Raw genomic sequence first — 12603 nt, 5'->3', positions numbered from 1 at the left:
ACGATCTATTCAGCAAGGGCAGGTTCAGCAAGGAATTAGGTGGTAGGAACTTGAATTGTTTATTATGCAATCAACTCCTACCCTGCCTATGCGGCAATGATCCCGTGTGCAGTTTGAAAAATGGGAATAATCCGTAGCTAGGGAATAATTGTTTGACCAATCGGGAAATGGAATCTATTAACATGGCGATTCAGAGTATGTCTGGATATATTGTTTCTCTGTGGGGTTCTGAATTCTGATGGTACTAAATGTGTGCTTGTGGCTTGCTCTCCTTAGGAACACGAGGCTAACTTGTTGTACTTGTGAATGCATTTGGCAGAGGATTAATCCCTGGAATTCTAAAAAAACATCTAGGTTTGCCTGCAGCTCCTATCTTTTGTTCTATAATGTGAGTTTGCATTCCAGATTATATTATTGATATTATTGACTTCTCTCTATCATGATAATGTCATCACAAGATTATTATATTGATCCATGCTACTTCCCTGTCTCAAAACTTACTTGTTTGATTTTATAGGCCAATGCCATGTCAAACAATTCTGCAAGGCAAATGACAGCTTGACGATGACATGGTAGGCATTCTATAGGCTCGCTGGTTTAAATGGATATATGAAGGAGACAAGTGATGTCAGTAGAGATTATGTTTACTTATCTGATAGAAAAATAGAAATAGGGATTTAGGGTATTATTGTTCTGATTTTATTCTGGTTAGCCTTGGGCCATGCCATGCTTTTAACTTGTTTATATTGTCAATAGCTTAACAGTGATGGGAACATCATAGTTGTTGCCCCTCCACTCTCTGCTCATATAGGTTCAGATTATGCATGTCCAAACGTAGCAAATGGATCAGGGTGAGGGTTTCCTAGGGATTCATGCCAAGGGCAACACCAAGCCATTTTCTGAATGTTCCCAACATTTGTATTGTGGCCATCATGAAATACTCTGATCTCAATGTGAGTTCAGATAATTGCAATGGATAGTTGTCAGTATTGCTATTGGAGATCCAATGGTAAATTAGAACATGTGAACTATCAATTTTCAAGGAATAAGTCACAAACTATACAGTACATGTAAATGTATTAGCCTGCAACTAAATTTGTGCCTTTCTGCCTTTTTGGATGCAGATGTTTCAGTTCATCACCATGCCAACTTGGTGGACAGAAAATATTTTGAATTATATCAATTTGTTGTCAGTTTGCTTGATCTGCTGATTTCAGCGAATTCAGTTATGTTATGTTCAATTCAGAAATGTAGCAAAGTACTTGGTAATGTCACTGTTTCTGAAACAAAGCCTTTTTTGTTGGTGGCATCTTAAAGTTCAGTTATTGCTATACATTTCTAAACAAAAACTTTTATGTTTCTGCTTCCATCCATCCATCTTTTGTGTTTCTGGAATAGGTAGAGCATTTGAACTATTTAGTTAGAAAAAAAAGGGATATAGAGAGTAGTAAGCTGCTGGTAATTAGTTTCATATCCTGATTGTAGTCTTGTTTTGCCTCACCTATTCCGATCTACTGTTTCAGGAGCACCCTGGTGCATCTCTTTCTGCATTTAACTGTACTGGGCCTGTTCATGGAATGTTGTTGTGAACTTGTGATCAAAATGCCTCATTGTTTTTTTCTGACTTGCCTATCCTTTTGCCAGATCTGTTGCATGTGCTCTCTAAGTTGCCCGGGCAGCTTAACTTCATCAAGCATACCTGCAACATCGGATGGAAGGAGAGTTTCTCTGAAACTTTTGTTATCCATTCCAATGAGCTGTGCAGTCGCCAATGTTCAAAAAGGAGTAAGCCTACTTCCGCCTTTTTGAACCATGGCAGTCGCTAAATTTGTCTATATATGTACCAGAGGGCAAAACCAGTGATCATCGACCCTTGGAGCCTGGAGAAGTCTGATGTTTCCTGGATTACATAGAAAAGGAGTGTCCCAACTGCATTCAAGCTTTTTACTGGTAAATACTTTCCTGATATGCAGAAATCTGATGTTTTTCTGTTCCTAATTTGTCCAGCAGTGCTGCTTTAGTGCCAAGTTGAAGAATTAGACACTATTGTCATGGTGATGGTCCATCAATTACTGTCGCTTGATTAAATATAGGGTTAATTGGTTCTGTGCCATTACAATTTTGCAAGTTCGGAGATCTGCCATTACAATTCGCATAATCGGGTACGTGCCATTACAATTCTCACTCTACCGGGCTGACGCCATTTTGTACGCCTGGCGCGACGTCGGGCCCATCTGCAGGGTACCGTATACCCCCCACTCTTCCGTATGTCCCATTTTGCCCTCGCCTGAAGTGATAAGGCCGCCTCCCGTCTTCCTCCTCCGTTAGCTTCATCCATTGACTTCCTCTTCCTCACTCGGTCCCCTTGCTCGCTCCCGACAAACCCTAACCCTAGAAGCAACTGCGACGGCGAGTCAAGCCGAAGGGAGTAGCTGAAGGGAGTGCGATGCTGGTCAGGTGAAGAAGATGGCGAGTCCCCCCTCCGCTGAAGCTCCCCCAACGGGGGCGGCGGCGATGGAGGTCGACGGCGTGTTGTGCAGGTAAGTGTAGTTCTCTCTCCAATCTGACTTGAGGACGGTGAAATTGTAGGTTTTTTCTTAGACCGTGTCGATTTCTTCTCTTATTTATAGGCTTGATTTATTCGCGCTAGAGATTATGGTGGAAGGGTTCCTCACAGTGGATTCGATGGGTAGGAAAGTGTACTCTAAGGGCCGTGTGATTAAGTGGGATGTGGAGTTTGGCTCATACACGGTTGAATTGCTGATGAAATGTTTGCAAACTGAGGTGAATTGGGCACCAAACCAGTCGGCCACAGTCTGGTTTTTTCACAAGAGATTGGGTGAGGATATTAGATTAACATAAGAGTTTCAAATGCGTGATTTGTTTGAAATGTATAAGTCAGAGATGCGTTGCCATTTGGTTGTAGCCATCCTTGACAACTCCAAAATCGCAGAAGTTGTCCTAACAGATGAATTAAAGCCTTTATGTGTTATCCCACCCGATGAGTTTGAACTTGCTAACCAACTGGAGTGTCTGCATCCAAAGTGGCAGATTCACAAGGGACTGCAGCTAAGGAGGTAGATGATGTAGAGCCAGACTTGTTTGATAATGAGGAGGAATATGTTGGTGTAGATGATGAGCACATATACATGCTTGTGCCACCATCTTCAGCAGCAGGCACTGACAATGGTGCTGCTGAGCCAACAGAAACAAATGCACAACCACCTGAATCTCATGCACATACCACTTCTGCATGGCATGAATCTAATGAAAATGGGCCTGCTGCTGAGGAGGTGTGCCTCTTGAGGCAGAGGTCAATGATGCAGATCCACAAGAGTTCAATGTGATTCATGATCCTGAACATCCAAATATTGTGAAGGGTGCCTTGTTCCCTAATATTGTGACCTTCAGAAAAGCAATTAGACATTTTGCTGTTAGAAGGGGTTTTGAGTTCAGAGACCTAAAGACATATCCTACCAGATTCATTGCCAAGTGTGCTCATCAGGGATGCCCATGGCGTATACATGCTTCTATTGTGTGGGATAAGAAGACAGTTGAGGTAAATGTTTCAGTTTTTGTTTGTCTTTATATGATTCTGTTGGTTAGGCTTCCATAATTGCATGTTTGTTGTTCTGATTACATTATTTCTTATTTAATACTTAATGCAGATTAAGGTCCTACCTACTGAGCACAACTGTCCAACTACAAAGCTTAGGGAGAGTAAAATGGCTACTCAGGGCTGGGTTGCAGACAGGCTGTCTGAGTGGGTCAAGCATAACCCTAGCAAGGGTGCAAAGGATGCAAAAGAAAAGGTTGAGCAGGACTATGGCATCAAGCTGAAGTAATCAAAGGCATGGTCAGGTCTGAAACTTGCACTAGAGCAAGTTCATGGTAAATATGAGGAGAGTTTCCAATTGTTGTTCAATTGGAAAGCACATATGGAATTAAGTTCACCTGGTAGTATTATTGAAATTGATTTGGAAAGGAAGAATAAGAAGATGCGCTTCAAGAGGATTTTTGTAGCATTGAAGCTGTGTGTAGATGGGTTCTTAGCTGGTTGTAGACCTTATATAGGAGTTGATGCCACCAAGTTGAATGGTAAATACACTGGTCAGTTGGCTTCTGCAACTGCTGTGGATGGGCACAACTGGTTGTATCACTTAGCATATGCTGTATTTGATTCAAAAACAGAGGAGAACTGGACTTGGTTCATGCTTCAGTTACAGAGGGCTGTTGGGACACCAGAAGGCCTTGTCATATGGACAGATGCTTGTAAAGGCCTTGAAACAACAGTAGGTGATGTGTTTCCAACAGCTGAGTACAGAGAGTGCATGCGGCATCTCTATGGCAACTTCATGAAGCATTAGCAAGGTGATGTATTCACTGAGCACTTGTATCTAGCTGCAAGAAGCTACATTGAGTACATGTTCAAGTGGCACATGAAGAAAATAAATGATGTTGCTCCAGATGCTATAGAATACCTTGAGAGAGACCATAATAGGATTTGGTACAGAAGTGGATTCTCAGAAGCTAGCAAATGTGATTACTTAACAAACAATGTTTCTGAGAGTTTCAATGCACAGATAAGGCATTTGAAAGGCCTGCTGTTGCATGAGTTGGTAGATGGTTTGAGAGAATTGTTCATGGAGGAGGTATCTTAGAAAACAAATTGGAAGACAAATGGAAGATGGAATATTGCCCAATGTCCTTAAGGAACTGAACACAATAAGCAAGAACTTGTAGGTTGTCAAGATTGTGAGGAGTGATGATGACATTGCAGAGGTGACACTAATTGATAGGTGGAACAACACTAGAAGGCATTCTGTAGATCTTAAAAACCAAAAATGTTCATGCAGAGAGTGGCAAATAACAGGCAAACCCTGCAGACATGCCTTGGCTTGGATATTGTCCAACAGAGGTGTCAACATTGGGGATTATGTGCATGAGTATTATTCAGTTGCAAGGTTTAGGGCTGCTTATGAGGGTAGAGTTGAAGCATTGCCAGACAGGTCACGATGGCCAGCTGTGGACCTTGGATTCAAAGTGTACCCTCCATTGTTGGGAAGATCTGCAGGAAGGCCAAGGAAAGTGAGGATCAGGGGCTGCCTAGAGAAAAATGCTACAAAAAAGAAGGTGAAATGTAGCAGATGCAAAGAATTTGGTCGCTTTGCTAAGACATGTCAGATGCCAGTAGTTGGAGAAGATGGGGAAAGTGCAACACCAAAGAGGTAAACAAACTAACTTGGCCATTTTTTGTTTTACAAAATAACTGTACTAACACAACTGTCAATTGGCAACTTGTAGGAAGATGCCTGCTACTGATGACATTGCTGGGCCATCTCAGAATAAAAAGAAGACCCCCAAGAAGAAGAAAAGCCCCAAGAGGAAGAAGACCCCCAAGAAGAAAAAGACCCCAGCCAAGAAGCAAGCTGAAGCAGCTCCTGCTCCACGTGTTGTCAGGAGTCTAAAAGCTTGGCTCAACACTTGAAGCATTTGGTCAAGAGTCAAGACTTGAAGCTTGAAGCTTGGCTCACCTCAGACTTTTGGAATGTAATTTGTCTGTTAGCAAGGCTATGAACTTGTCTTTTTTGAAGTCATGCTTTGGTCAAGTCTGTGAACTTGTTAGCTGTGAACTTCTTGTCAAGTCATGCTTTGGTCAAGTCTGTGAACTTAGCTGTGATGTAATGTTGCATCTGCTTATCTATGTACCATTGTGAACATGGAATTTCTGATTATCTGTGTTACAACTGTGTTACTTGCTGCCAAATTTTACTGAAATTTAAGTGCATATCAAGTCAGCAACATTCCAACATGAACTGTACAGAAACATTGCTAACACATTTCATAAGCATTTCATTTAGATTCAACCAAAGTCAGTGCATTCCATAGTCACTGCATTACATCAAGCCAGCCTTATTCAGGGTAGTAGAAGCATCCAACACGACCACATTGCCATCTATTTACACAACAATGTCACTACCAAAAGCATCCAAAAGAATCCAACAGCATACAACCTGTTGGCATCTACTACCCCATCAGAGCACCTAACATTGTCACATAGTTCACTTCAAGACCATTGTCACTAACATGCCAATCAGAGCAGCTACACACACAACAGGTACTACTGACCACCCCATTTCCCACATCTTCTTCCCCTCATATAGCTGCTGCTTCACCTCACAAATATGCATCTTCAAGTCCCAAATGTCAGCTAAAGCCTGGTCAACTTGCACCTTCAGTTCTTCATGCTGGTTCTTTAACTGACCAAACTGCTCCTTCAAGTCACAAACAAGGTCAGTGCTCCTGGCTTCTGCAAGATCCTCGATTTCGCCATAATGCTGCTTCAATTTCTCCCTCCGCTCATCCATCATGCGCAAGTAAGCCTCGTACTGTCGCTCAGACCTGATCCATCCACAAGTGTTGGGGTCTCCCTGTAGAGTGACCAAACCCTAGCTCAGAGAAGAAATTGGAGGGGGTTCAAGCAAAGGAGAGATGCAATGAAATCAAACAAACTCACCCTCACATTGTTGGGGCACTTGAAGAACAGCTGATTAAACGTTTCCGGTTGCTTGCTCCGAATGCAGATCAAACGACACTTGCAGTTGGGGCAATCTACCAGGCGGAGCTGATTCCCGTCCATGCTAGGGGTTGACCCGGATGAGGCCAGGTGTTGGGTTCTCGGCTTCTTTACAACCCAAGCAAAATGCATACACGAAGGTTTAACAGAGTAAGTGGCAGAGTTTCGCCCTTATATATGCATGTGTCCAGTACAGATTGGTTGGGGGGTATTTATACCCCTAATCTTTGTTACATAATGACCATAATGCCCCTACCTGCCTGGAATATTCTGCGAATATTCCGGGCCGTAGGTCATTTCATACTGGTTGGAGTGTACAATTTATCTATCATATCCGATTCGTAATCGAGACGCTACTCCGAAGCTTCGAGGTAACCTTCGGATCAGCGGCTGACCTTCGTTCGCCTTCCTGGACCTTCGGTTCCTTTCGGGGACCTTCGGTGGGCGGGATCACCTTCGGGTTCGGGAACCTTCGTCTTCTTCAAGAAACCTTCGGACACGTCGTCCGACCTTCGGGATAAAGGGCGACCTCCGGTCCTCAGTGACCTTCAGGACCTTCGGCTCCCGTTACGTAGCTTCGGGCAATCTCCGCTATCCGAGACGGTGATCCCCAACACCAGGTGTGGGCTGCCACCCTCACTCATCCTCGGCTTCAAGCAGTCGCCGGAGAGCGAGTAGGCGACGGCGACGGAGAAGCAGGAGGGGGAACGGAGGAGAAAACGGAGGAGGAAGACGACGTACGGTGGGAGGCGGCCTTATCGCTTCAGGCGGGGGCAAAATTGGACATACGGAAGAGTGGGGGGTATACGGTACCCTGCAGATGGGCCCGACGTCGCGCCAGGCGTACAAAATGGCGTCAGCCCGGTAGAGTGAGAATTGTAATGGCACGTACCTGATTATGCGAATTGTAATGGCAGATCTCCGAACTTGCAAAATTGTAATGGCACAGAACCAATTAACCCTTAAATATATGTGTTATCGCTGCACTTCCAGAATCCTGCAATATATAATGGACATCTTTTGGAATCCTGCAAGCAGTGTCACATACACATTGGAATAATCCTATCAATTGTTTTTGCACATGCTGAATTGTGTTACATGCCTATTCCTCTCTTGATGTCATTTTGCTTTTGGTTTCTGGCAGTGTTGGTGTCATGACAAAGGCATACCCAAGTATTGAAAGGAATGATCTGATTTTGCTCCAGGAGATTGCCAGCTATATGCTTGTTGCATGTGGAGCTGTCAATGTTATCTCGGTAAGAGAATTTTGGATGTTCATATGTGTTGACATACTGTATAACTGACTTAATAGTTCTGAAATTTTGGCCATTAAATCCTATAGGACATTTATGCATAAATTCAGTCATCTTTTGTTTGGGAATTTATCACAGTTACTAACCAACCGTACTTGTTCACAGTTGCATAGCAATATGAACGAGTTGAATGTCTGTAGTACTAGATCAGATTTCTCAAACACCTTCCTAAATAGTATCATGATAATTCATGAAGTTTGCAAATGCAATTCTTCTTTTTTGCTGGAGATTGATATATTGTCCAAATGCAAGTGACATAGTGCTAATGGTGGGCTAGTAGACAAGGAGATAATAGTTATGGCATTAGAGATCATAGTTGATTTGTACGAGTTCAGTCAATTAAGCTTGTGTTTGACTGCAATTCATGGCTGTGTGTTGTGTATAATGAGTAAAACCTGTGTACATTGCAGCTCATTCATGGCTCTATGTTGTATTGTATACAGTGAACAAAACATGTGTATCTCGAGTATATATAAAGGATGAAAACTGTGTATTTATTTTTTTTGTTTTTAAAATTGAAATTGGAGACGGGCGTTGTGAACATGCATCACTAATGAGTGTCATCAGTGACGTGTTTTTCCTATCTCCCATCACCATTGACATTATCAGTGACGGGTCTAGCCAAGTACGTCACTGATGAGTAATCAGTGACGTGTTACTGGTAAAAAGCGTCACTAAAGACCTTATCAGTGACGGGTTTTGATATCACGCGTCACCAATGATATGTTAATAGTGACGGGCTATTCCAATCATCTTGACGAAGCTTCAATGTGGTGAAATATGTGACTTAACCTACTCATGGTTCTATTTCAAGTGTTGTTTATATCTCTCAATAAAATCATGCCAATTGTGTGGATAGCCATTTTCATAGCATGCAAAATTTTGGAATTAGTTGGAGCCAAGTTAAAATAAACTATATGGAATAAAGGAATTGAGTGCTAAAAAACAAGAGTTTCTTTGAGGTAAGCTCATAAAAACATAGAAGCAAGAACGATGTGCAAGATAACATGATCAACATCTTGAGTATTTTTTTCGAAAGAAACACTCAATTCTTTCCCCCCTTTCTGTTGATGCAAATCTCAGTCAACACACGAACGCACTAGATCGTGCGGTGCGAGAAAGAGCTCGATGCAGCTCTCCTTGCGTGGAGTGTTCAGACCGGTGTAAAGGGACCGGTCGCCGGTAAGAATCGGCGACGGCCGACGAACGCGAACCCGGGAGGGACCCTGTCAGGGTAGGCGCACGTAGGGTTGTTCTAGGATCGGCGGGCCATCTAGAACGCCTTCAAATGTCGCGGAGACGAAGGAAGAATAGCAGAGGGGGTTGGAAAAGCTAGGGTTTGGAGAAGAGGATAAAAAATAGAGTTTGTATTGATTTTGTTCGATTGGATTCTCTAATTGGCCGTGACCCTTTATATTTATAGGGTGGGGTGGACTTATCCCGCAAGAAATCATGTTTACAGATCTAAATCTATGAAAAATCCTAGTTGTACTCGGACTCTACCTGGACTAGTCAGACCGGTCGGACCTACTGGTCAGACCGGTCGGTCCCTGCCGTACAGGCCACAGTGCCTCGATCGGTCAGACCGCTTGGTCAGACTGGTTGGTGCCAATTTTGGCTGTCAACATATGCCCTCCCTATTTTTTTGGTAAAGCTTGCTTGCCAAAAAACATTCTTCTGAGCCAAAATACTTTGTACTAAAGGTGATAAACAATTATCGGCCATATTTTGTTTAAGTCGATGTTGAAACAACTTGTTTGGGCCGCCACACCTTCTTCGTTGTCGCTGATGTCTTTGGCACGGCCTCCACTTGTTGTTCCATTGCCTCCTTCTTGCGCATACGTTGCAGCCTTCGCTTCTGAGTATGAGACAAGCCTGAGGGACACCACCTCGGCTGTAAATACTTTGAATCTTGCTCCTTGCTCTTCTCATTCTCTTTGCTGCAATCAACATCTTGCTTGACCAGATTATTACTAGCAACAATCGGTCTTTGTATTAATGCATGATTGGATACATAGAAGGATATTGAATATAATATGATTGCATATGCATCCTACTATAATCCATAGGTGTATAAAAGTAAGGATACCAGCCATACCATAGAGCAATCAGTCCACTAGATGAAGTATAATTATCTTAATTCGATTGCTCTTGATGTCCTGACGATGATCCCGTATCCTTGACTTCGCTCGGTCGCCCTTCTGTCTCTGAGCACTCCCTTCCTTCTCATATTTGGCCAAGAGTTCCATAAAACATGGCCTTGTCTTGATTTTGGAGGAGTTCCCAGATTTATTGGGCGCACCGGTCAGACCGGTCCCACGACCGGTTAGACCGGTCGAACCGGTCGACCGCCGCTATGGCTGGTCAGACCGGTCGACTTGTTGTCGGTCTTCTTCTTCTTTTCTTGCCCCCCGAGTATTTTTGCGCCTTGAGAGGTCTGTAATGTCAGCTTCTTTTCAGGTCTTTCATCACCAATAACTACATTTTTCCCTTTTGTCGATTCGGCTTGACTTGGCCGAACTAACACTTTGGGATTATTCAATTCCAACATATGCACCGGGAAAAGATTCTGATCAATTTGCATATTAGGAATAACCAATCATCCTTCATTAATGGCCGATTGAATTTGTCTACGTAACACATTGCAATCATTAGTGGCATGCGAGAAAGTATTATGAAATTTGCAATATGCTCGCCGCTTCAATTCTTCAAGCGGCGGTAAAGTATGTGAGATCTTGACGTATCCAATCCTATATAACTCATCAAATATCCTTTCGCACTTGGATACATCAAAAGTAAATTTTTCATCCTGCCGATTTTTGTGAATCGGCTTAAGAGCAGAACAAGTAAATGGTTTGGCTTGAGATGGCCAAACAAACTCAGCAGCATATACATCTTTAGACTCATCGTCCGAATAATCTGAATTGCATTCTAAAGTATGCACACTAGAACGATGATGTCTATGAGACTCTTGAGGCTCTTTGCTTCGGCTTTCATAGCCAAAGCTCTTTGATGCACCTGAGTAACGGTAAAGAAATCATAGCCCTCTAATCTTTCTTTGATGTGAGAGCGCAAGCCATTAAAAGCCAAATCAGCTAGATCTTTTTCTGCAATATTCACACTAAAGCATCGATTTTTTGTATCGCGGAATCGTCTTATGTAATCATTGACAGATTCATCACCAATTGTCTAACCGATGTCAAGTGAGACAATTTAAGCTTATCATGCCCACAGAAAAAGTGCTCATGGAACTTTTGCTCTAATTGTTCCCATGAGCCAATAGAATTATGTGCCAAAGATGAAAACCATGAGAAAGCGGTTCCAGTTAGAGATAAAGAAAATAAACGCACTTTCAACTCGTTTATTGAACCAGCTTCTCCTAATTGGGCAAGATACTGACTAATATGCTCAAAAGTACTCCTAGTATCTTCCCCACTGAATTTAACAAACTCAGGCAACCTAAAACCAGCAGGGTATGCAACCGAATCAAACAAAGTAGGATACGACTTCTGGTATGTGCGGGTTTTGCTTTTAACATCTACTCCAAAACTTTCTCTAAGCAAATTAGCCAAATCATTCTTATAATCAGTAAGAATTACTCGAAGAATTTGAATGTGTGGATGTAGATACCTCACGCTGGTTTGGAACATACTGACCGGAAGGACCAGTCGGAACGGTCTGTACGACCGGTCGGACCGGTTGGGGGGAACCGGTCTGACCGGACTGGTATACCGGTCTGACCGGTCTCTACCGGTTTTGCCAACGCTGTACATATCGGTCGAACATCTCGTCGGAGATAGGACCGATGTGTGGCACTGAGTTCCTGGAGATTTCTGGTGGTGTGTACTGAACAATCTCGTTTGTTTGGCTAATGTTGGCCGAACTAGGAATACTCATAATGGAGTCAGTGTATGTAGGTGTCACAGTTTGACCACTGAAATAATTCATCGGCATCCCATATTGAGGTTGACTCACAGGAGATGCTACCGATGGTTGAGGAACATAAAATTCAGAAGTAGAAACAGATGGAGGTTCATCGGCTTGTTTCTGGTTTCTTACCAGCCGATTCCCTTTCCTTAGAGCTAAGCCAATTAACCCAATAAACATCACGCTCAGCTAGCAATTTCTGAATTTGTTCCATAGTAACACCAGAAGGTGGAGCAATTGCAGCAGGTGTTACCTCAGTAGATGCATCCGTGGAGATGGAAGCGAAGTCGATTTCTTGATCTTGGTGACCTTGCCGCGTCGATCGACCTTGATGCTCGCAAGCGCTGCTTGTAGATCTTCTTCATCGCGCTTCTTCTTGCACTCCTCCAGTAGCAGACTGACGTCTTCTGGAAGATGCTCGTATGTCGAAGGGATGATGTTCTCCTTGTCGATTTCTGCGTTGGAGCCCATCTTCTTTAGGATAGATTAGATCGGTTTTGCTAACCAAGATCTTTCTTCCCCAGTGGAGTCACCAAAAAGTATGTTGACGCAAATCTCGGTCAACACACGAACACACTAGATCGTGCGGCTCGAGAAAGAGCTCGATGCAGCTCTCCCTGCGTGGAGCGGTCAGACCGGTCTAATGGACCGATCAGACCGGTCGCCGGTAAGAATCGGCGACGGCCGACGAACGCGAACCCGGGAGGGACCCCGTCAGGGTAGGCACACGTAGGGTTGTTCTAGGATCGGCAGGCCATCTAGAACGCCTTCAAACGTCGCGGAAAC

At 43.4% G+C, this 12603-nt stretch overlaps 1 protein-coding gene across 1 annotated transcript; it reads left to right on the top strand.

Moving 5' to 3' along the window:
• Positions 1–4439: 4439 nt before the first annotated feature.
• LOC120678000 lies at positions 4440–5788 on the top strand. The gene is made up of 3 exons (XM_039959167.1): positions 4440–4652; positions 4744–5228; positions 5305–5788. The coding sequence occupies exons 1-3, from the start codon at positions 4440–4442 to the stop codon at positions 5486–5488; spliced, it is 882 nt and encodes a 293-aa protein (XP_039815101.1). The 3' UTR covers positions 5489–5788.
• The last annotated feature ends 6815 nt before the right edge of the window (positions 5789–12603 follow it).

The sequence above is a fragment of the Panicum virgatum genome, chromosome 6N (assembly GCF_016808335.1).
Source record: "Panicum virgatum strain AP13 chromosome 6N, P.virgatum_v5, whole genome shotgun sequence".
Classification (NCBI taxonomy): Eukaryota; Viridiplantae; Streptophyta; class Magnoliopsida; order Poales; family Poaceae; genus Panicum; species Panicum virgatum.
Note: the sequence above shows the minus strand (reverse complement) of the source record. Positions and strands in the feature narration are given on the sequence as shown.

Excerpts from the sequence above, each read along its gene's own strand:
- LOC120678000 (XM_039959167.1), top strand. The coding sequence starts at position 4,440 with ATGAAGAAAATAAATGATGTTGCTCCAGATGCTATAGAATACCTTGAG. Across the intron at positions 4,653-4,743 it reads GAGAATTGTTCATGGAGGAG|GTTGTCAAGATTGTGAGGAG; the intron begins GTATCTTAGAAA and ends AAGAACTTGTAG. Across the intron at positions 5,229-5,304 it reads GAAAGTGCAACACCAAAGAG|GAAGATGCCTGCTACTGATG; the intron begins GTAAACAAACTA and ends GGCAACTTGTAG.